This window comes from Thermobia domestica, chromosome 13 (assembly GCF_964235325.1).
Source record: "Thermobia domestica chromosome 13, izTheDome1.hap1.1, whole genome shotgun sequence".
Classification (NCBI taxonomy): domain Eukaryota; kingdom Metazoa; phylum Arthropoda; class Insecta; order Zygentoma; family Lepismatidae; genus Thermobia; species Thermobia domestica.
Genome location: NC_137466.1, coordinates 19991015 through 20015857, shown reverse-complemented (window position 1 = coordinate 20015857; position 24843 = coordinate 19991015). Strand labels below are relative to the sequence as shown.

At 35.9% G+C, this 24843-nt stretch overlaps 1 protein-coding gene across 4 annotated transcripts in view; it reads left to right on the top strand.

Moving 5' to 3' along the window:
* The window catches only part of LOC145668041 (chymotrypsin-like protease CTRL-1), a 501380-nt gene that overhangs the window by 266933 nt on the left and 209604 nt on the right, over positions 1–24843 (top strand). For all 4 annotated transcript variants that reach the window (XM_081735518.1, XM_081735516.1, XM_081735517.1 and 1 more), the window contains exon 2: positions 11809–12398. In XM_081735518.1, coding sequence (XP_081591644.1) covers positions 11809–12398 — 590 coding nt within the window. The remainder of the gene's footprint in view (positions 1–11808; positions 12399–24843) is intronic.

The window sequence follows — 24843 nt, the reverse complement described above, 5'->3', positions numbered from 1 at the left end:
ATATATATATTCTACATATATCTCCCTCCTACCCCTCCCCTACGTTGCACCGTCAAAGTAAAATGATAAAAATCGTTCGGGTGATTCAAGGGAATAGGAGTCACAAACATAGTCACTTTCTATTTTATAATATAGATTTATTGTTGGAGTATAATGTTATATCGCTTAATCCTCGATGTGCCGTATACCTAAGGAGGCTAAAAGTTATCTTGATAAACGATTATTCAACGTATAAGCATCCGCTCTGAAATCAAACTTGCGGTCACATTCGCTAAGTTTTTGTCAATGTCATGAAAATGTTATTTCGATATTAATTTTATGAACACACATTAAAAATTTTCAACGGATACTTGTGTCTCGGATCAAAGCCCATACCCATGTAGTCGGCACCTATGGTGTACAGAATTACCGATGTTCAATACTATATTTGTCTTTGGTTTTGGAAGAACACCACTAATATGCTTTGAAATGAAATGAAGTATCTGGTTTAACGTCCTATGATTATGAACTAAGTCTAAGGTGATGATGAGAAATGACTGAAATGGTGGAATGAAGAAAGTAAGAGGAAACAAAAAAAAGAAAGAAAGAAAGAAAGAAAATCCACGCACACCGTGTTTGTCCACCAAAAAAGCTCATATGGCGCAAGATGATATCTGTGTCGCTTGAAAACAAGCAATATCTACAGAAAACGCAAACAACCAATTCAGAAAGCGACATACTGTAGTTATATACCACACGGATTGCACGAACTACTAGGAACACATTCAATGCAGCAACATTTATACTGAACGCACGAAATTCAAGTAAAAGATGTAATTAATTTCCCCCCTTCTTTTTTACATTCTATAAAAAAAATCAAGTAGAACCGGTACTTGTGCAACAGTTGCGCAAGAGTCTTGGTCTTGCTCTTGGTCTTGCACCCCTTGGTCTTGGTCTTGGTCTTGCATCGAGATTTCTGGAATGGTCTTGGTCTTGCATGCAAGACTCTTGCAAAAACTGCAAGACCAAGACTCTTGCGCTCATTACTACATTCAAGACTCACCAGAACCTTGCAGGTGGATGGCTTGGGGACTGCTTTGAGAGGAGGAGCACCGTGCAAAACACCAGTCTCCCTTCACCTGTTCAATAAGAAGATAGACACTATTTACTCTTTGTAATCAAAGACATTTTAGAACTTTCTAATAAAATTGGTGGTAAAGGGAAAATACTCGTCCGGGCCGTCATTTAGTCTCTACCTATAAAATCATTGCGATATATTTTTGCAGTTTTTCTCATGGAAGGGGATAAAGTAAAACTATTAGGTTTACAGAAGGTATATAGTGTACCTTAATTATGTAGAACAAATACCACTTTTTTTCACAATTCCAAAATTTAATGGATAAGCCAATACAATTTGAAAAGGTTCACCAAGATATACTGTCTTATAAAAGAGAATGAACCCATGTACCCATTCACAGGACCGTGTACTCTGATAAACCACCATCATAGAGGATAAATTCGGAGAAAATCTCTCAAATTTGAACTTTTGACGTAAAAAAAGATACAAAGAAGGCAGATGGCTATTATGATAAAAAGGCCTTGTGTCCATCTTAAACACAAACTAAATACAACTTTCTTACAAGGCTGTCTATAATCTTTATTATAAATTAACTAGAAATTGTACAGTTTCGGAAGTATATTACTTCCTTCTTCAGACTACAACTCCAACTGAAATCATAAATAATATTACATCATTTGTTATCTCTACCAATCAGGAATCACTTTTCATTAAAATTCAATATATATGTCGGCGTGGGAGACCCGGGTTCGATTCCCGGTGAGAGCTCATGTGGTTCGGATTCCACGTTAATCAGTAGGTCCACGTCTCATATGGCCTCGCTGCTGAAAGGGACGCTAAACTAAAATCAACTTAACTCAATATATATGTCCATTGTTGTGACAATTTTAAATTCTTAACAGACATAATATATTGTTAACAAATCCTTATATTTCTTTTAACATATATTAACTAAAATAAATACTAATTAACTACCTAAATATTGAAATTTTCTACCTGAATATTGAAAAAAAAAACATAAATAAACTTAACCCTATATTGTCCTTATATTCTACCTTTCTTCTTTCTTCTCTTTTCAAAATGTCCTCCCACTCTTCATTAATATTCAAACACTATTTTCGTTCATAGCTTTATCATGAACTTCTTTTATCCTCTTCGCTTCTTTCCACTTTCTAACCAGTTGTCTCCTTTCATATTCCAATATTTAACAGACATAATACATTGTTAACAAATCTTTATATTTCTTTTAACATATATTAACTAAAATAAATACTAATTAACTACCTAAATATTATCAGTGGAATTATGTAAAAAAAAGAAGTGATATATGAAGTACCGTGTGGGATGTGTGATAAGGTGTATGTAGGGGAAACCAAGAAGAGAATGCAAGAACGTTTAAAACAACATAAAGATGATGTAAGATTGAAGAGACACTAATGCCATTTACAAGCACGTCGATGGAACAGGTCACGAAGTAAACTGGGAAGGAGCGAAAATATTGGGATATGAAGGGAGACAACTGGTTAGAAATTGGAAAGAAGCGAAGAGGATAAAAGAAGTTTATGATAAAGCTATGAACTGGAATAGTGGTTTGAGTATTAATGAAGAGTGGGAGGACATTTTGAAAAGAGAAGAAAGAAGAAAGGTAGAATATAAGGACAATATAAGGTTAAATTTATTTATGTGTTTTTTTAATATTCAGGTAGTTAATGAGTATTCAATATTCAGGTAGAAAATTTCAATATTTAGGTAGTTAATTAGTATTTATTTTAGTTAGTATATGTTAAAAAAAATATAAAGATTTGTTAACAATGTATTATGTCTGTTAAGATTTTAAGATTGTCACAACAATGGACATATATATTGAATTTTAATGAAAAGTGATTCCTGATTGGTAGAGATAACAAATGATGTAATGTTATTTATGATTTCAGTAGTAGTAGTCTGAAGAAGGAAGTGATATAGTTCCGAAACTGTACCATTTCTAGTTAATTTATAATAAAGATTATAGACAGCCTTGTAAGAAAGTTACAAATACATATACAACCTATACAACCCTAACAAATTTTAAATGGAGAACTTCCAAAAGTTAGGAACTGCTTCTAGGCACCCTTCCAGAATTAAGTGAATGGATTCACGTACCAATATCAAAATATCACTTGACTGGACAATCACCCCTAGTCCATATATCTCTTGGCAGGGATTATGGAGCCTGTACCACGGATCTAGGGCAGAAAAGCATCTTCAAATGGCGCATTTACTATTAAGTATATGGTTTTCGGGCCCTTACATTAGCCTGTAGTTTTGTTCTACTCAATTTTAGCAGCCAAATATTAGCTAGAAAGTAAATATGTTCTAGAGAAATATATAGAGATGATATACTAGAAAATGTTTTCAGTTTAACGTCCCACAATTTAGACCTTTAGGTTAAAGGAGACGGGTGATTAAGCAAGTGAATGATTATGGAAGAATTGGTGGAATGACAATGTGAGAAGAAACGGGAGTACCCGAGAAAACCCATAGATACGATATTGCCCACTACAAACTTACTTGCCTGGGGATCAAACCACGGATCCCATACGCCATAGATACTAGAAATTGGAACAAAATTAGACCAGATAAATTTTTGTCTGACTAACATGCTTCATATCTTCACTTAACGAATTTAACGAACTTGAAATGTCCATATGCAGTAGGGTTGACCTTCGACAGAACCCAGAATACTCCCGTAACAGTAACCATTCCGAACAATAGAAATACACCGTTTTAAATAGATATCACCCTGTGCATCACGAATGGGGGAAGTGGAAACATGAATTTACTTTATTACGCTACAATTTTCATTAAACAACCAGAAACATGCAATAGAATATTTCTTAATCTGTCCAAAGTAGCAATGTCATAAGTATGTTATTGTTATTTATATACATATACAGGGTTTTCATAAAGTCTGGACGGATTTAATTCGCTTATAATTTACATAAAAATGCTCATATTGAAATCAAATAAAGTGCAAACGGTAGCGGAAGGATTAAATTTTTACCTGTAATCTGCATCAGCCCAGTTCATTCAACGCCACACCTCCAACTGGGCGCAATTTACGTCCACACATTCGCGTAGGCGGCGCTGGAATCCACTCACAGCGTTTCGCCGGGTTTGATCCGAAATGCCAGCCACAGACGCCCTGATTTTGTCCTTTACGTTCTCCAAACCACTTGACTTCTTTGCATAAACTTCCGTTTTCACATGACCCCAAAGCCAGAAGTCGCAGGGGGTAAGGTCGGGTGATCTTGGCGGCCAAGAGGTCGGGCCACCGCGGCCAATCCATCGGTTAGGGAATTTCTCGTCAAGGAACTGTCTCACCTTGATTGCATACTGAGGGGGTGCCCCGTCCTGTTGGAACACGATGTCGTTCTGGATTCCACGTGCCTCCAGTTCCGGAATGAGGTATTTCTGCAACATATCCAGGTACGAATCTCCATTCACGGTCTCCTCTTCAAAAAAGAACGGTCCAATCAGATGATCATAGGACACAGCGCACCAAACCAGTTGCCGCTTATCTAACAGTGTTGCCAAGTAAAAATTTAATCCTTCCGCTACCGTTTGCACTTTATTTGATTTCATTATGAGCATTTTTATCAAAATTATAAGCAAATTAAATCCATCCAGACTTTACGAAAACCCTGTACAGTATATATTTCGATAACTTTGAAACACTTTACATTGAAATTATAGAAATAGTTAACTGATGTTAATAAAATATTTCCTAATTTTATATCATCATCATAATAAGTATTCTGCCCTTACTGGCAGGTCACTTGCAGCAGCTGAGAAGCTTCCATGCTCCACGGTCCTCCGCTAACCTCTTCGTCTTCACGTATGATCATCTGCTTTTATATCATGCACTCTCTAAAGCTCGCTGGGGGCTCCGCCCCCAGACCCCCGGTCATGGCTTTGCAATGAGGTGTCAAGTCCTGGAAAACTATTCCTTGAGGAATTCACTTCCCTTTACAGCAGACACCTGTTACCAACACATACTTTAATTCAACCGGTATTATTTCTTCCATTTAACTTTGAACAGCAAACACACAATTTATTAGAAAGAACTCTATTGCTACTTCTACTCTGGCAATCATGTACATGGATTATTACGTACACTTTGCGCACATCTATACATGTTAGAGACAATAACAGAATTTATCTTCTGAAACATAAACAGCGGACACTGTGTTGCAATATCCTACCTATTAAACCTTGCATTTTCCGGAAACACTCACTGTTTACAAATGTGAATATTTGCAGCCGTTTAAACATTTATTCGTAGTATTTTTTATATTATGTTTTGCAGTGTAATTTAATACAATGTATTATAATAGTGTCGTTGTGGTTAATTTTACATATTACCTGCAGGAAAAGTAGCTCATATCTGTGATATATGAGTTGGAAAATATTTCAGGCTTCCTGCACATTTATTCTTGTATTTACAATGAAGACTACAATTTACTAGGTAATTTACAAATGTGAATATTGTTGAAGATTGTTTAATTTTTTTCATAGCATTTGAGTGAACACTACTTTTGTACTAGAATGTAGTACAGTGGACTATAATAGAAACCTTGGGCATAGTTGTACATATTACCTGGAGCAAGACTTCTTGAAAAGTTTCATATATACTGCACAAAATCTTGCAGTCTCCCTGTATATTTATTCCTGTATTTTCAATGAAGACTAAAATTTGTAGGTGATTTACAAATATGAATATTATTGGGGGCTTTTTAAACATTTGTTCGTAACATTTGAGAGAACACTACTTTTGCACTATAATGTAGAAAAGTTCCTTATAATGGAATCCTTTGGCATAGTAGTACATATTACCTGCAGCAAGACTTCTCGAAATATTTCATATTTACTGGACAATTTCTTGCAGTCTAACTGCATCTCTTGTCTTGAATTTTCAATGAAGACTACAATTTGTAGGTAATTTACAAATATGAATTTTTTAAGGCTTTTTAAAGATTAGTTCATAACATTTGATTGAACACTAGTCTTTGCACTGTAACGTAGTACACTGTATTATAATGGTGTCCTTTGGTACAAATGTACTTATTGGGCAGCAAGACTTCTTGAAATGTTTATATATACTGGGCAATTACATACAGTCTTCCTGTATCTTTACTCTTACATTTTCAATGAAGACGATTATTTACTAGGTAATTTAGAATATGAATATTATGAAGGCTTTTCAAAAATTTATTTATAGCATCTTAAACAACACAACTCTCTGCATTGTAGTAAATCAGTGTATTAGAACGGTGTATTTGTCATTTCTTATTACAATCAAATAACAGGACATCATTTCCTTAATGATACTAAAAAAACGCATATATAACATGATTACTATTCCGATTCTAGAGGTGTAATTCCACAGATGCCGGCCCGCTACGTACAAGTACTGTCTGAGCAGTTAGTAGGAAATCAAAAATCTAAGGAATTCGGTAGTGTAGGGGAATGACGTGAGCCTACTGGGCAGGAGACCTAGGTTCAATTCCCAAAACATTTTTTTCTTTCTTTGAAAGTTTATAGCATAGATGATTGCCAATAAGCTTCACTCTATTATACATCGCATTCCATTCCAACCGGTTCTGCACGCACACAAACTACTGAACCGAAAGGGGCACTTTTCCACGTATCTCATATATTATAACTATATACGCTGCCGACGGGACAATTGTCAAAAGGTGCGTATATATATAAATCTGTGTGTGTATTTCCTTAAAATTTATAATCTTATACTCTCTCAGTTGTTGTATAAACATCAAACTTGGTATACGCATGTATCTAAACGACTAGTATATAAAAGGGAGATTGTTTGCAATTATTTCCGGTTTGAAGCACACACTATTCTCGCGAGAGAAAATGTATTTTTTTCTCGTCTGAATACTATATCTTGGAAATGATGCTCAATGTTTTTCCAAAATGTTTTGGGGGGGAGACTGCCTCCTTGGGGCTCTTAGAGTGCCCCCGCAGGAGACCAAATAATACGTGTATAATAGAATGATAAATAGAATATTATTAGCAGTGCCCCTGGGAATACTAACTGTGATCCTCAGGAACATTGTTTCTGAAAGAAACACTGGTGATGCCCCATCTCTAAAGCTACATATGTTTCTTTTTAAATAGTTGAGTATCGTCTCGAAACTCCACATGAACATACTGCCTAGTTTCGAGACCATCTCAACAGTTAGCGTATAAATATATCCTTTCCGTCTATGTCTGTAATAACGAAAATATTTTGTTCACGCAATACCAACAGAAACTATTTTGCTAAAACGAAGCAACGGTGATCAGAAAAAACGCAAGATAAAGAAGGTTGGACTGGGAATCGAACCCAGACCTTCAACTTAGAAAGCAGACGCTTTACCGCGGAGCTAACTTACTACGTTGGATTATGTTTGTTCTGTTCTCCTCAACATACCACGTAAGAGACCAAACGAAGGCGATTCAAAAATATGGCAATTTTGCATTCAAGATGGCGACTTCTCCAATGATTTGTTTCTTCACTTAAACTAAATTACGTCCTTAATAACATAGCGAAACCTGGCATACGTACCGTGAGCACAACTTACAATTTTCATGGTTACAAATTTTTGAGCCGCCATATTGAATCGAAGATGACGACTTTTCCAACATGTCCGGTTTTTCCCCTCACTTAGGCTGTAGTCTACACACTTGAATGAAATTTCGTGATTCTACCATATCTACAAGTTGTCTAGAATTAGACGACCCCTTATAACATTCCTAGCACTTTCTTACACCGAACATGACTATTTTTTCAAGTTTAAGGGCGGATTCGCAAACTACGCATCAGAATGAAAATCACCTCGGAATTTCAACGTCCTAGACACAGCCATTACAAATTTCACATTTTTTCAATTTGCGCCGCCAAAAGAAAACGAATTTTCATGATCTTTTCTCTAACATAAACTATGTTCCTATCTTCACTGTCTGACAAAATATGACGTTTCTATGATCTCCGGAACTACTCTAAAAACCAGCATTTCGAAACGACGAAAAATTTCGACCCTTCATTTACATGGAAAATGTCGCCTTTTTCATGATATCGGAATTTTCCCATTACTCACATCACATGACGAACAAGTATGCAAAATTTGGTGTTTCTATGTTTTGCGGAAGTATGCAAACAATTAAGTGTGTTTCCGACTTTAGAGGTATATAATTCATTGTAGTCTCCTTCGCTCTCTGCCTCTCTTTCCCGATGACGTCCTTCATGATACAATTTCTTCTTAGTACTAGGCTAGTCGAGAAAGCGTTAACCCCCACAGGGAACGCGGCCTAGGTGGCTACACGGTAATTTTAGTTTCACCAGAGTTGTAAATCATACTATGAGCCAGTCAGGGTTTCCAGGTCTTTTCTTTTCATTTCCCGCGCCAGAAGTGTAGAATGAGAATGAACTGCTTCAGTTGGTTTCTTGTGAGAAGATATGAAGGTTATCGATGAAGTATTGGTGTTAGCTGCAGTTTCTTCATATGTAAAGAAAAAAATACGCAGAGGAAACTAAGTACAGACAAAGTAAACGACCAAAACAGCTTACTTTATCTTAATGAAACTTGGAAAACAATTCAGTTGGTGTTAGATTGTTGCTTTTTCAATTTGTTCCTACATCCATATTAATCTGCGTACCTGTATAAAAAGGATGTGTATGTATGTTAGAAATGGTATAGAGACGAGATGAAACTCAATACACTCTCGGTCTCGTCTCGAGTCGAAAAACATCGTATTAGTCTCGGTCTCGTTTCCATCAATATATGGAGCTCTTTCGTGACTAAGCGGTAAGCGTACGTGTCTTTGGCGTGGTAGACCTGGATTCGATTCTAGGCAGGAGGTTATGTGGTTAGGGTCCCACGTTGAGCTGTAGTTCACGTCTGATGTAGCCTCGCTGATATAGTCAAAAGAGACGGAGCAAGAGGCATTTTTTTCTAAGATATCCTCTGCATCGAAAACAAATATTAGACCCCAATCAATAAATTCCAACATTTACACTACTTTATACTTTACTAGCTATGCACGTGCCTTTGGAGAATGGGGTTCCGGATTCGAATCCTGTGGGAGATCATTGAAAAGTTTCAGCGCATAAAGGTTGTTTAGATTCCACCTTAAAACTGTAGGTTCACATCTTATATAGCTTCGGTGCTGAAAGAACCGCTAAATTTCAAGCCACCAAGTATAATATTTACATCATGATATTTTTAACAAATTCTCTGGTTTAATCTTTTAATTTTTTCTTCTCATGATTTAGGCTAATTCTGAAATTCCTACTCTATACCAATTTTAGCACCTTATTTTCAGTTTCAGAACAAAGTTGATAAAACACAAGCAGTTGCAGCTAAAATAAATAAATAAAATAAAATTACATATCTTTCCCAGGAATATTTCTAAGCTGCATTCAATTCCTTGAAACTGTCAATTCTTTCTCACGTGGAAAAAAAACTTTTCGTCTTTTTCTGACGCCATAGGTACAGTTAATATTAATTTCAGAAGCTTTGTAGATTCACCAAATATTTTTTCTAGATTATTGCGAACGATTCATTCTAACAAACTCAGTCCCTGACAGTGATCCGAATTCCTCTTCAGCGTTGACTGAAGAGAGTTCGTAGCAGAGATTAGTGTTATAAAAAAATGTACATTGAACACACTTTATTCACAGTTTATCCAAGAAAATTTGAAATAAATTGAGAAAATTTATCTGGTGCAACAACACTACTGCCATAAGATATCCTGTAAATTAAAACTGGATTTTTTTTTTTCGAACACTCTCCTGAATTGCCCTTTGCTTGTTTTGTCTAAGCCTTAATTGCAAATTTTTCCCCAGTTGAAAGCTGGTCAATGTTTTTTGTAAGTCATGGTATACAATTCATTCAGAATTTGTAGGTTATTTACAGAATTAAAGCACACACAATAAAATTAAACCTAATAATTAAAAACCAAAACAGTTGATACAAAATAGGTACTGGTATATGAATTCCGAATGTCACATATTCATACATCAATACACACACATGTGCGTAAAAGAAAAAAAAACTACATTCTAAATCATCCGTCCTGCTTGTTACGCAATGCACGATGAACACAATATACTTCCACATGAGGCGAAACAATGCTTACTAATGTGATATGTTCTGGAAAGGAAACTTCGAAACTCGCCAGATGAAGGATCAGCATGTAACAGAAGCCAAAAAATCAAGGAACATCAAAACAAATAGCACTGCCAGTTCTACACCCAGAAATGTTAACTGGGAGGGGTCCAAAGTATTTGAGGGAGGTCCAATAAGTCTACATAATATGGAACCTGCCTTATACTGCACCCGAAAAGACGATAAGTAATTCTTACTTACTGTCATCTATATCTTTAGAAAAAATGATAGAACGATTATTTTTATAAGAAAAGAAGAGTACATGATGAGGCGTAAAATTAAAAATTTTCTCTGTTAAACAAGTATAGTTTGTTAAGAAAGTCTACAAATGTTAGTCAAGTTTCGAAATTCTGGGAGGTCCGGACCCGGTGGACCCCCCTCGTGGCTACGTCCCTGAGCATTGCTAACTAGTCCCAAATTCAATGTGGCGTTCCCCATCATACAGTTTTATGTGTAAATTATCAAGAGTATAAAATATACTTATTTTATAAAAGAAATTATGTTTATACTAAAATACTATCCACAGAGGGGGGGGGGGAGGAGCGATTCTACATACTGACATATTTGATTCACAAATTACTGTAGAAGAAGGCTTCATTATCAATATAAGCTAAGAATTAACTTGTAAATGCGGGTCTACTTTAATTTGTTTTCTCCTCTACTAGATATTTTCTTTATTATTTTGTAATTCCGCAATCACTTTTTTAATTGTCATTATATTGATTTGCTTCAGTATGGTCCCGTAATTTAAAAATATGAATGCATAAAAACAAATTCCATTTGTTAATTGCTAGTGAAAGAAAATTCAGAAATCTTATTTAGCGCGAAAAACCTTCTCGTTCACTGGAAACCGTGCTGTGTTGCAGAAGCACTGCAACGACCAGTCCCTTTAACTTCTGAGATAGGGGAAAGGAGACTTAACATTTGCTCCAATTGCCGCTCTGAAGGAATCTGGTCGTTGTATGCTCGCTGCAACACAATATAAATTAGAGACTCTGTGACGGATTATTTTTCGCTTTTTTAAAACGGATTAACGGAACGGACAGTTACAGAAGTAAAAAATATGTTATTTAAAGTGTATATATGCTAGTATTAAAAAGTATTTTTCTGTTCTTTACTACTATTGATAATATTTTTTTCTTGAAATACTTTGGTCGTTGCGCAACGCTAAAACACTAACATTAGCCGCCACTGCTTTCCATCCTCCCCCACAGCCATATTTCGAATGTTTCCAGTCGTTTTTCATCACTTTTCTTTGAAGTTATACGTGGACCTACCGCTTAGCGTGGGATACAAACTACATGGGTTCTTACCAGAAGTCAAACCCAGGACTCCCATATAGCAATGAAGGAGAATGTTCAATAAGCGTTCCATTCGTATTTTGTTCTGTACTTTCCGTACTAAATTCTGTTAGTATTTCGTATTTTGTGGATTATATTTGTTGTTGAAAAATTTTACTGTCATGACTGTTTAATCATGTACTTGTCTATTTTTGTGCATACGTTGATATAAATTTCTGTTTTTTTTTTTTTTTTTCAGCCGGACCGTCACCTGTTCTGGCTCTGTAGCGATGACCTTCTTCCTTCTCATCCTGGTGGCGCCTCTAGTGAGTACTTGGTCAAACACAGTACGTCCCTTACTCGTACCTTTTCATATTTCCGTGCTCGACACCGAAAGAGATCATACACTTCCTCTTATTCGTCGCAGCAGCGGCATAGATATTGAAGACGACTCATCATTAACGTCTTCTTCAGCTTTAGATCAGTACGAAATTTCAGAGATGAACTCTGAAGACGATACAAGTAATACCATGGAAAGATTCATAAATTCTACAGACGTTGCTAGTCCGCGGTCAAGACGCTATGTAAGGTTCCCTGGGTACTATGGAAGAGAACCTGGACGACTTGTACTGCCACCACCAAGACCTCCACCTCCTTTACTTCCACCTCCTCCCCCACCTTTATTTCCACCTCCTGGAGGACAATTGCCACCGCCACGAGAGCCTTGGGGTCCACCACCATTACATGTGGGACCCGGAAGAAGTCCTAGGCTCGTCTTCAGGGATCCAGATATTCCTTATTATTCACATGGGCATGCATTGCAGGATCTCAGCCCTGAAGATGTTAGAGGTAAGTTTCTATTCCTAACTCATCATTGTATATTTCTGCTTAAATATATACTGTATAGTGTAACTTTCTGTATCAAATTTCATATAATGATTCTTCAGAATCAACAGTGTTTTCAAAGATTGTAAAGCAAATATCCTCCAGTTAAAGAGTGTTCCTATGTATGTTTAGGGTTTAAACTGCGCTAGCTTTCTGTAGCAAGATGTGAATGATTTTCATGATTTACAAACTATTTATTTTCAAAAATTCCTAGAATACTTTGATTCCCGGAAAGTGGTTTAGAAACTACAAGAAGCTATAGTCCTACATCACAGCGTTTTGTAAATAGAAGGAAGTTAACTCCAAATAGAAAGGTAGGGAATTTTGTTGTGCTTTACCACCACAGCCTAGAATTTCTTGACGAAAAAGAAAACACAAATTAAATAAAATAGAATCAATTATCCTGAAAAAAAAATACATAACGTTGAAATTTTAAAATTTTCTATTATTGTTATTATTACTATTAGAAAAAATGGATAATGTTTGAGCTTTGAGAGCTTGAACCTAATCCCTGATTATAGCTATAGATAGTGACGTGCAAGTAAAGCTCTACAATATGGTACTTGCTATTAAATGCTTTGTATTATAACTAACTAAAATTCAATTTACTCCTATCTACTTTTATTTTCAATTAATTAATGTTCATTAATTAACATTAGTAACCATAGACTAAAGTGACTCTTCTTTCAGACTACTCGTTTCCAGTTTTCCCAAACCTTGAAAATAAATTTTTAAAGATATATGTTAAATTCTGATTCCCAAAGCATATGTAGAAAAACGTTAGAAGTGACCTTCATGGCATAGGATTTATATTTGAGGTTTTTACTTTGAAACATTACAAGCTGTTTATATTTGCAATTATTTTAAGTAGGAAATCTCAAGATATTAATTATTGGATTTTTTTTACATTTGACAATTTTGGTTTATTTTCGGCTTGTTTTTACAATTTAATTCAAATTTATAATTGAAAATAATAATAATAATAATAATAATAATAATAATAATAATAATAATAATAATAATAGTAATAATGAAAATTGTTAATATTATAAATATGATTTTTCTCTGAATATTTTTCTCTGTTATTTGACACATAATATAATTTCATATACAAGTCTATTAAGTGATGAGTTTATATTTAAGTATTTTATACTTTCAAGAAATTGTAATTCTTCTTATATTTCGTTTCTAGTCATAATTGAGATTAGAGTTGCCCACTATGTGAGGCAAGATAAGACTTCAAATTGTTTCATCTTGGAAAATGACGAATTGGTCTCACCTTACGAAAATAATGCGAGAGAAAATTTGCAATAGCAGAAGAAATAGAAGAACCACCGAACTACGTTTTGGGAAAATACCGGTTTGGAAGGACCACCGAACTACCTTTCCGCTGTAAATTTCATGAATCACACCATACAGTAGTTATATTTATAGCCTACTATATACTGAAATACGTACTAGATATTTTTATTTATAATACATTTAAAAAAAATATTAGATATTTTTGAAAATCGTAGTCGAAGCAAATTCACATCAGTGAACCACCCTTTGTTATAGTTTATTGTTTATTGTCAAGAAATGGTTTATCCCATATTATAGGGTTATAAACTAAATATTCATTTACGAAATATGAATCTAATAATTGAAGATGCTTTAAAAATAGTCAAAAGCGACACGGACTCACAGCCTAACATGAGATTCGAACCTCATGACCTCCCACCGGGAATGGAATCTGAGTCTTCTGCGACGATAATTGGTTGGAGTTAACGTCTCTTTTCACCATCAATCCAATATAAAAGAAATGCGTATGTCATATTGTTATATATCTAATCTGAATCGTTCAGAAGTGAAGACTGGAAATGTAGGTGAGGTTTAGTGCAATTTACCTTATTCAGTTTAGATATATGTGTGTGTTATTATCTCTTAAGTTAGGAATCATCATTTCAACAAAGCTGGTGTCTTACTTGAGACAGCATCTGCAGTCAATTCAATGTGATATTTGGGTACAGGGAATTTTTATGCCATTGGGAGAACTTACCTTTATTGCAAACAAGAAGGCGAAATTATCAGAAAGATTTTGTAGTAGCTGAGTGCTATCAAATTCTACTGCAAATCACATTTTTGTAAACTGGTCTACACGACGTACAACGGCGAATATGTTGCTAAGTAGGATTCCTCACACCATCTGCTGGAGTGCAACAAGAATGCATCACCCAAAGCAAACACGAAATTCGGTGCCCTCTTAGGTTTGATAAGAGAGGTGTTGAGTTATATTGGCGAGGATATATTGCCCTTTTGGGTGTCCCTTTTAATCAAGGGCCCGAAGTAGTTTACCCCTAATTGCGGACCATATGTTTCACGTACTATTTCAAAAGCAAAACAATCTACCTTTACTTAAGCTGTGAAGTCAGTATTATGCATGGTGGGTTTGTTATTTACATCCTTTTTCATACATAACATACACATCCAAAGCCGTACCTGGGGAGGCGAGCGGGGCGGTTGCCCCGGGCGCCGATAACAAGGGATCGCCGAACTAGCAAGAAGAAAGAAAAAATGTCGGAAAAGAGTGCGAGCGGTGCCGTATTGAATAAATTTTGTTGTCGGATTGCAAAGAAATACATTTGTTAAAAATTTTCTTGCTCGCTCCGATCGAAGCCAAAATTTTCAATAAGAGTCAGAACAAGTTTTTTACTTATTTCTTAAAGAAAGTTACTATATACGATTTCTTAATGATGATGTGATTTACAAGGTGTCGAGTAATGACTTATAGTGCACGCAGGAGCGTTTTCAAAATCGGAAAAGGTCAAAGTCTGAAATACGTGTTCAGTGTTGTGATGGTGATAAATTTGCTTTATTAAGCACGCTCTTCTACCCAATCGGACTAATCACGATGGTGAGAATGAAGGTATGAAAATGAAATGAGTGAAGAGATACACACGCGCTGCTGTTTTCGCGGGAATATTAGAATAAGAGCTGAAAAGGTCAGAACTTAACACAACGAATTTCGTCTTTTTCAAAGACTAATCACTACCAGTGATTTTTTATTCCATTGACATATGAAACGCTTCCAATTTAAAGGAATTTATTGGGATCATTTCTCCATCAACTAACTGTATCGCCAGAATATTCCTTCTGTGCATACGTGACAGTTGTGCTTTGTTTTATCTACCTGCATTCAAACAAAACATAAACCTTCAGAATTTCCGTTATATTTCACTGTATTTCACTGTATACCGCAAAAGAACTAACTAACTAACTCTATGGCGTATGGAACCCGAAGGTTCAATTTCGCGTTCACGAAAGCTCTCCATTGATCTCTGTCCTTGACAAACTGAATCCAGTTTCAACTTTGTATTCCTATTTCTGCGACATTAGTCTTAATATTGTCCTTCCAATTGCGTCTAGGTCTTCTTAATGGACATTTCCCGATTGGATTTCTAATCAAAACTTTGAAAGAGTTCCTACTTTCTTTCATTCTCGCTACATGAGCTGCCCACTTGAGCCTCCTAGATTTGATGACTCTAACAGTGTTTGGTAAAGAGTGCAAATTAGGCACTTCCTCCTTATGAAGTTTCCACCATTCCCGATTGCACTTCCTCTTGGGTCCGAATATTCGTCTGAGAATTTTATTCTCAAATACTTTCAGTTTGCAATCTTCCCTTAAAGTAAGCGACTACGTTTCGCAACAATAAAGAATAACAGCCATGATTATCGTTGTATATATATTTTGAGCTTCAAATTCCTCGACGTAAAAAGAATTTGAACTAAATAATAAACGAATTCCCTGATTTCAGTCGACATCTAATTTTTTCATGGATATGATTTTGGTCTGTTAATATTGATCCTAGATATTTGAAAGTATCCACTTTATCGAAAATATTATTTGAAAATTTGACGCATCCATAATTTGCAATATTACGATCCCAATGAACTTCCATGAATGTAGTTTCTTCTGCCCTTACTTCTAAACCTGCAACCATTTAATAATGCCTCTGCATTTCGTCCTATTGTTCTTCTATCATCTCGCATCAGATTTACATCATCAACATACGCCATAACCTGGTAAATACCATTCAGCTCTACGCGTTGGTTGCTATCTTTGGTTTTTCTTATACAAAACTTCAGAATAAAGTTGAATAATAATGTAAACAACGTATCTCCTTTTTTCAGGCCATTCTCGACGAGGAAGCCTGTGGACAAGAATTTTCCTACTCTGACTTTACTTTGGGATTCCTTTAAACACATCTTAATTAATATAACTAGCTTTTTCAGTATTCCAAATTCTGTAACAATGTTGTATAATATTCTCTCCTAATAGAATCGTAAGCCTTTATAATTGATGTACTAAAGTCAATAAATAATTGATGTACTAGGGTATTGTATTCCCATTTCTTTTCGAATATTTGTCGAATATTAAATGGTCAATGTTGATTGATTTCGTCTACATCCACACTGATAATCTCCAATAATTTCATCCGCGTACGGGATCAATCTTGCTAATGAAATGTTTGAGAGGATTTTACAGGATGTTGACAGGAGGGAAAAGCCTTGATAATTATTACAATCTACTTGTCGCCTTTCTTGTGTGTTGGAACGATTCATTCTTTCCACTATTCTGGTAATTCCTCCTTGTTTCAAATATGGAGAATGGGTTTGTGTATATTGTTCCACAATTTTTCTCTCTAGCTAAAATTAACTCAGTCCGAACTTCGTGTACACCTGGACATTTGTGCTTCTTTAATTTCTTTATAACAATTTCTACTTCTGTTCGTCTAGGCTCTGAAATTTATGGTTCTGTTGTGCATTTCCCTTTCCCCACAAACATTAGCTTTTGGCAGCGTGTTAAGAAAATCGTTAAAGATATCTTTCCATCTATTCTAGATACTATCTGTATGAGTAAGAATTTGTCCGTCATCACTCTTTCCATCATCGCTTCATATCTTTCTTAAATTCCATGATGCTCTTGAACATGTCTCGATTTTTTCTTTTACTATTATCTTCAAATTAATTAATTTAAGCTTCCAAAAAATTGCGTTTCTCTCTTCTAAACATTTTGACAGTTTCCCGTCTGATGTCAACGAAATTTAGTGTAGTTATATCGTTCGGATTTTCTAGCCAACGCAGTTTTGTCTATTTTCCCTTCTCCATTAATTTTATGCATTGTAGGTCGAACCATGATTTATTCCTACGTATTTCCGCGTGCCCCAAGTTTTCTCTTCCTGAAATTTTAATGCTATTCCTAATTTGAACCCAAGTATCCTCATATTAGTGCTCCCAAAACTTTCTGAAACGAGAATCTATTACACTTCAATTTGGTATTCCCCTCTCGCCTTTTCTCCTCTAATTTCTTTAAACTAAACCTCTCCGTTTTCATATGTTCATATACTCTTTATTCAACTATAATCTCTCCCTCTTGTTATCGCTGCTACCAGATAGTGATCAATGTCACAGTCGAATCCTCTGAACGAGCGAATATCAATTATACTAGTCTCTCTTCTTTTATCTACTAACGTGATCAATTGGATTGTGTGTTCTTCCATCCGGCGAGGTACAGTTCGATGCATAGAAAATGTTACAAAAAGTTTAAGTCAACCTAGGAACAAACTCTTGCGCCGTGTGCTCATGCATTCAGAAATACACTGCTTATCGACTAATTATTCCGCTATTCAACCTACCTCATCCCCTCCTCCATCTCTCCTTGTCTAAAGCAGTGTGTGACGTAAGGCGAGCAGTTTACAAGGTTTATAGCTCTAAAACTGTCTCTTTCATTCGTTGTTCTGAAATGCCTTTCTAGAGCCTGAATAAAACAAAATGTATCAAATTGTTCCCATAGCTTCATAAACGCCCTCATTTGCATTCTTTCCCTTCTTCAAAGACTGCATAATCACAGCAACCTAGGAAGATGCTCCCTGTGGAATCTATGGAAATTGTTAATCATGGCAGTAGGTTTTGTTCTTCCCAAAGTCTGTAATGCGTGCGCAGAACTCTAAAAACTACTGACAGAAATGAGTGGTATTTATTTATTTATTTATTTATTTTTTTAGTAATTGCAAGCAAATATTCCAGTTGGCGTCATTTGGACAGAACAGAAGGGTGTAATTGCCCCACTCCCTTGAGCTTGATAAATACATATTGTTTGATCGCATTTACAGTAATATATTAATAAAAAAGTTCGATCCCATCTACCGCCAACTGAACTTTGTGGTGAACAAGCACCGTGGGTGTGGGTTCTCCCGTTTCCTCCCACTTTCTTCATTCCACCATTTCCTTCATTGCTCATCATCACCGACTTTTTAAGCCTACCTCGCGTAATCGTGGGACGAAAAAAATTAAAGTTTTCACTTCATTTTTTACTAATGAAACATGAAACTACTATGTCAGCGGAGAATGTCCGCCTTCCCCCGACCCCAGGCAAAATCTAAAATCACGCTGCGTTTAAAAACTAATCTACCTTGTATATAGTTACGATAACACACTGCTAGAGCGCTTACATTTGGTTTCAAGAGTCGAAGATTTGATCCCAAGCCATATGAGTTCAAGGACGACATTGAGAGAGATTCAAATATGGAGGCAGAAAAGGATGATTTACATATACAAGTTTAGAATTGGAGAAAAAGTGATCGGACAGCTTCCGTATTATGATGAAAATTGTGACTTTGTGAGACAGAAGAAGGAAAGGTTCCGAACTGCGAGGATCACATTAGGCAGTTGTCGAATTAAGATGGAGAACTCTTTTTAGAGAATCAGATGATTACGAAGGGAGAGAAAGATCTTAAGATTTGGGGAATTAAGAATTAAAAAAAAAATATTTTGCTTCCGAGCCGGGTTCCGAACCACGAACATTTTAGTTATCGAACCATGGCTTTATCCACTCAGCTGCAAAGAAGTCTATGGAGTCTGTCACATACTTTTCGTTTACCTACTAGAATGAAATATTCCAAACTTTGGCTCGGTGGATGCGCCGTTCAGATGGGACGCATACCTCTTGTAGCTTAGTTACAGGGTGTATAATGAATTGCCCCTTGTTAAGGAACACTTTTTAAGGCAGTAAAAGTTTATTGCTATTGTGTTCATTAAGTTATATTTGATAAAACTATATGATAAAGTTGTGCCAAATACTTTGCGTCGTTGTGTTACATGAATGTTTAATGTAAGGTATTCTTACTTGGATGGTCTTAGGTTTGAATCCAGGCCATCCTTATTGACTTTTTCTTCCAGCTACGCTCATACTGTGCACTCCAGAAGTTCAATTTTGAATTAAATGTAGTCGCATCTAGTTTAGGACGAAATTATTTTCAAATATGTTGTTTGTTATTACATGCTTTTCTTAAAGTTGCGATGTTTCAATGTTTAAATTAAATTATACGACCTTAATGTAATTCATTTCCTTACGTCATATCATACTGAATGTTTGCAAAAGCCTTCTATCCCTGAAATAAATTTATGCCTATGCCCCTACAAAGCAGTGACGATTTTAGCTAATTATCAGGGGATAATGCGTCCTTGGAGCAACGACAATCCCCCAGAAATCATATCTTTGATAGGTCTGAATGTGACACTAGTATTTGTGCATTGCCACATTTCATTCTCAGTGTATTCAAACTCATACCAAAGGAACTGTTCGGAAATCTTCATTGGTTCTCCACTCTGACCCTCATGACAATGAGTCCGACGTTGGACATATACTATATCTGGAATGGCACTAATTATGTCAGTGATCCCGGAAACTATGCATTCGACACAAATATACAATGTTTTCGATTCTTTTTGCCTGTCACCCTTCCACTCTGACTTCCATGACAACCAAGGCTTAAATCGTACTTGAGCATCATCAACAGTGTCACTATTCATCTTTGCGACCTCGAAAACTATGAATTCGACACTAATATCGTTCGTATTTGACTACTTTTACATGCCACCTTCCTCCCTTATTAGGGATGGTTTCAGTGTCTAGCAACTAACATTGGAGGAATTTCAACCAACTTAAGTATACCTATAAATTACCACCTGAAAACTGTGCATGTGATCTTTTTCGGAGACTAATTCGTAGACTATTTTTTAAATACCAATGTGATTTTTTTTTTTCGTTTTCCATGCTGAAGATTGCCAAAGAGCTCAACTTCATCTGCACCAATGTGTTATGAATATAGATTTTAATGGCGTTTAGTTCACTGAATGCTCGCTTAGATGCTGCTCTCGTCACAGGAAAAGTGAGATACAGTTACAAAAGAGTAGGGATCTAAATAAATACGGAACACTGCTAGCAATGACAGTTATCTAAGAATAAAACTTTAGCTAATTCATTCTAAGTTGAAATTTCACGCAATCTTTTCCTTCATTACCGTCCGTTAAAGTTGCTACAGCAAAGAGGTGATAAATACTTTGAGTAGACTTTACAGTCTATAGCTCCTTCACAACTTCCTTTTCTTCTCAGGTTAAAGTAGTGTGCATTTAAGACATTAAGGAAAAAGTGTGAAACTATATAAAAATCTACACAGAGAAATTACGAAACTCAAATGGGCCCCCTTCTGCCGTGGGCATCCCGCACCGCGCTCCAGTTAGTTACGCCACCGTCCAGAGTGCATGATGCAGTTTTCCTTTTTAGAAACATTTTCTAAGGCAGTAAGATTTTTTTTTTTTTTTTTTTTTTTTTTTTACTGTTGTGTGAATTGAGTTGTATTTGGTAGAAAATAAAAATGGGAAGGTAGTCAGCGACAAAAATGAGGTCATACAAAGATGGAAAAAATACGAGGAAGACTTATATGCGAGTAGGGAGAGACCGTGTAGCCTAAATGCTGAAGTAGAAAATGAAGTAGGCGAGAATGATAAAGGATTTAGTATTCTTCGGGATGAGTTCGAAAAGGCTATATCCGAGATTAGGAATGGAAAGGCAACCGGGATAGATAATATACCAATCGAATTCATGAAAAATATAGGAGACAAGGGAAAGAAAGAATTGTTCCAACTACAATGAAATACATCAGACAGGGGAGTGATTAAAAGACTTCCTGAAAACGATAATGATATCGATGGTTAAGAAATCGAACTCAAAGAGATGTGAGGATTATAGAACTATTAGTCTTATATCTCATGCAGCTAAAATTTTGCTCCGAATACTGAACAGAAGGTTATATGGAAGAACAAATGAAGAAGTTGAGGAGGAGCAGTTCGGGATCAGAAGAGGTAAAAGCACAAGAGATGCTATTGGATTATTAATGGCGATCGGTGAAAGATTTATAGAAAAAGGGAAAGAGATGTAATGGTTATTTATCGATCTAGAAAACTTTTGACCGTGTGAATTGGGAATTGTTGTTGGGAGTTCTAAAGAAGATAGGGTTGGAATGGAAAGATCGAAGACTCATAAGAAACTTATACATGAACCAACAAGTAAGTGTCAGGATAGAGGAAGAACTGGCGGAAGAGAATGCAATTGGAAGGGGAGTTCGACAAGGATGCTGCCTCTCGCCAACACCATTTAATGTCTATCTAGAAGAGATAGGGAAAAAGAGTTTACATGATGATGACGGCATTTCAGTGGGAGGTAGAATGATTAGATGCATAAGATTTGCAGACGATATGGCGCTTGTTGCAGAATCTGAAAAAGAAATCAATAAAATGTTAGAAAACCTGAGGATAGGCTTTGAAGAATATATGATGAAAATAAATGTTAAAAAGACAAAAACCATGGTGAGAGGTCTGTGTCAAATATAAAAGTGGGAGGGGAGCAAATAGAACAAGTGAATAGCTTTCGATATCTGGGTAGTATTCTAAGTAATAACATGAAGTGCGAACGTGAAATAAAAGCAAAGATAGGAATGGCGAAAGAAGCCTTTAGGAGGAAGAAAGGTTTGTTTTGTGGGACCTTGAATAGAGAGTTGAGAAAAAGACTCATAAAATGCTTTTTGTGGAGTGTTGTACTGTATTTGGCGGAAACGTGGACATTACGTAAGAATGATGAAAAACGACTGAAAGCATTCGAAATGTGGGTGTGGAGAAGAATGGAAAGAATTAGTTAGGTAGAGCGGAAAACGAATGAGTGGGTGTTAGAAATGGTGGGAGAGAAAAGAACACTTTTAGATATTGTTAAGAAGAGGAAGAGAAACTGGTTGGGACATTGCCTAAAAAGAAATTGTATCATGAGGGACGTCATAGAGGGTATGGTGGTGGGAAAGAGAGGCAGAGGGCGAAGGAGACTACAATTAACGGATGATATAAAAACAGAAAGATCATACGCGAAGACGAAGAGGTTAGCTGAGGACCGTGGAGCATGGAAGCTTCTCAGCTGCTGCAAGTGACCTGTCAGTAAGGGCAGAATACCTATGATGATGATTGGTGGAACTGTCTGATAAAGTTCTAATAGAAAAAGAAACAAATCACCTTAAATACGTTACGTTTTTGAAGAGAAAAAAGCAAAAAAAAGTTATTGCAATTCTCATAATGGTGTCATTTGGATGCGTATTTATAACTTACAAATAGCCGTGCTTACGTCATGGCTCGTTAGATGAGGGATAGTGAACGGGATTTCTACACTGGTGTTCCTGAGTTCAAATCATGTCCATTTTTGTTACATTTTTCTTTTAGCTACAGTTAGTTTATGAATTCTAGATCTTCAGTCTTGAAGCAAATATAATAACAGCTAGTAAATTAAATATATCTGTCATTATTTTCAAAGTTGAATATTGTAAGCTAATGATAAGAATATATGAATTATCATTTGAAAATAATGTCAGCTACAATTAATTTACTGGCTGCTACTATATTTGATTCAAGGTTGAAGATCTGAATGCGTAAACTAAGTGTAACTAAAAGAAAACAGTAACAAGAATTGACTAAATTCGAACTTAGAACCACCAGGGTAAGAATACCGTTCACTAAACCCTCATCTGACAAGCCACGACGTAAATATACCTACGTATTTGTAAGTTATAAATTTGCATAAATTTGTAAGTTAAATATATTACAGTAAAAATGGATTTCTTTTATTACCGCCCGATTGTCGTCGTTGCGCAAAACATTCACTATGATGTGATGTAAGGAAATGAATTACATTAAGATAGTAGGATTTAATATCAACATTGAAAATTCGCAAGTTTAAGAAAAGCATGTAATAACAAATATCATATTTGAAAATAATTTCGTCTTAAAACTAGCTGTTACTACATTTACTTCAAAATTGAACTTCTGGAGTGCACAGAACGTATGAACGTAGCTAGAAGAAAAGTCAATAAGGATGTTCTGAGTCAATAAGGATGGAGTCAGACTGCATAGAGTTCTCCGTCGCTAAGTGGATAAAGCCATGGTTCGATAACTAAAAGGTTCATGGTTCGAAACCCAGCTCGGAAGCAAAAGATTTTTTTTTTAATTCTTAATTCCCCAGATCTTAAGATCTTTCTCTCCCTTCGCAATCATCTGATGCTCTTAAAAGAGTGCTCCATCTTAATTCGACAACTGCCTAATGTGATCCTCGCAGTTCGGAACCTTCCCTTCTTCTGTTTCACAAAGTCACAATTTTCATCATAATACGGAAGCTGTCCAAACATTTTTTCTCCAATTCTAAACTTGTATATGTAAATCATCCCTTTCTGTCCCCATATTTGAATTTCTCTCTCTCTCTCTCTTAATGTCGTCCATGAACTCATTTGGGATCAAATCTTCGACTCTTGAAACCAAATGTAAGCGCTCTAGCAGTGTGTTGTCGTAACTATATAGGTTTGTTGTTAAAAGCAGCGTCATTTTAGATTTTGCCTGGGAGGGGAGGGCGGAGATTCTCCGCTGACATAATAGTTTCATTTTTCGTTAGTAAAAATAATGAAATGAAATCTTTAAGTTTTCGGTCCCACGATTATTCGGGGTTGGCTAAAGAAGACGGTGGTGATGGGCAATGAAGGAAATGGTGGAATGAAGAAAGTGGGAAGAAACAGGAGAACCCACAACCACTGTGTTTGCCCACCACAATGTTTACTTGGCAGGAGCTGGGATCGAACTTTTTTTTATTAGTATATTAGTATACATATGATCGAACAATATGTATTTTTCAAGATCAAGGGAGTGGGGCAATTACACCCTTCTGTCCTGCCTAAATGACGCCAACTGGAACATTTGCTTCCAATTAGTGAAAAGAAATAAATACCACTCATTTCTGTCAGTAGTTTTAGAGTTCTGCGCACGCATTACAGACTTTGGGAAGAACAAAACCTATTGCTATGATTAACAATTTCCATAGATTTCACAAGGAGCATCTTCCTAGATTGATGTGATATGCAGACTTTGAAGAATGGAAAGAATGCAAATGAGGGCGTTTATGAAGCTATGGGAACATTTTGAGACATTTTGTTTTATTCAGGCTCTAGAAAGGCATTTCAGAACAACGAATGAAAGAGACAGTTTTAGAGTTATAAACCTTGTAAAC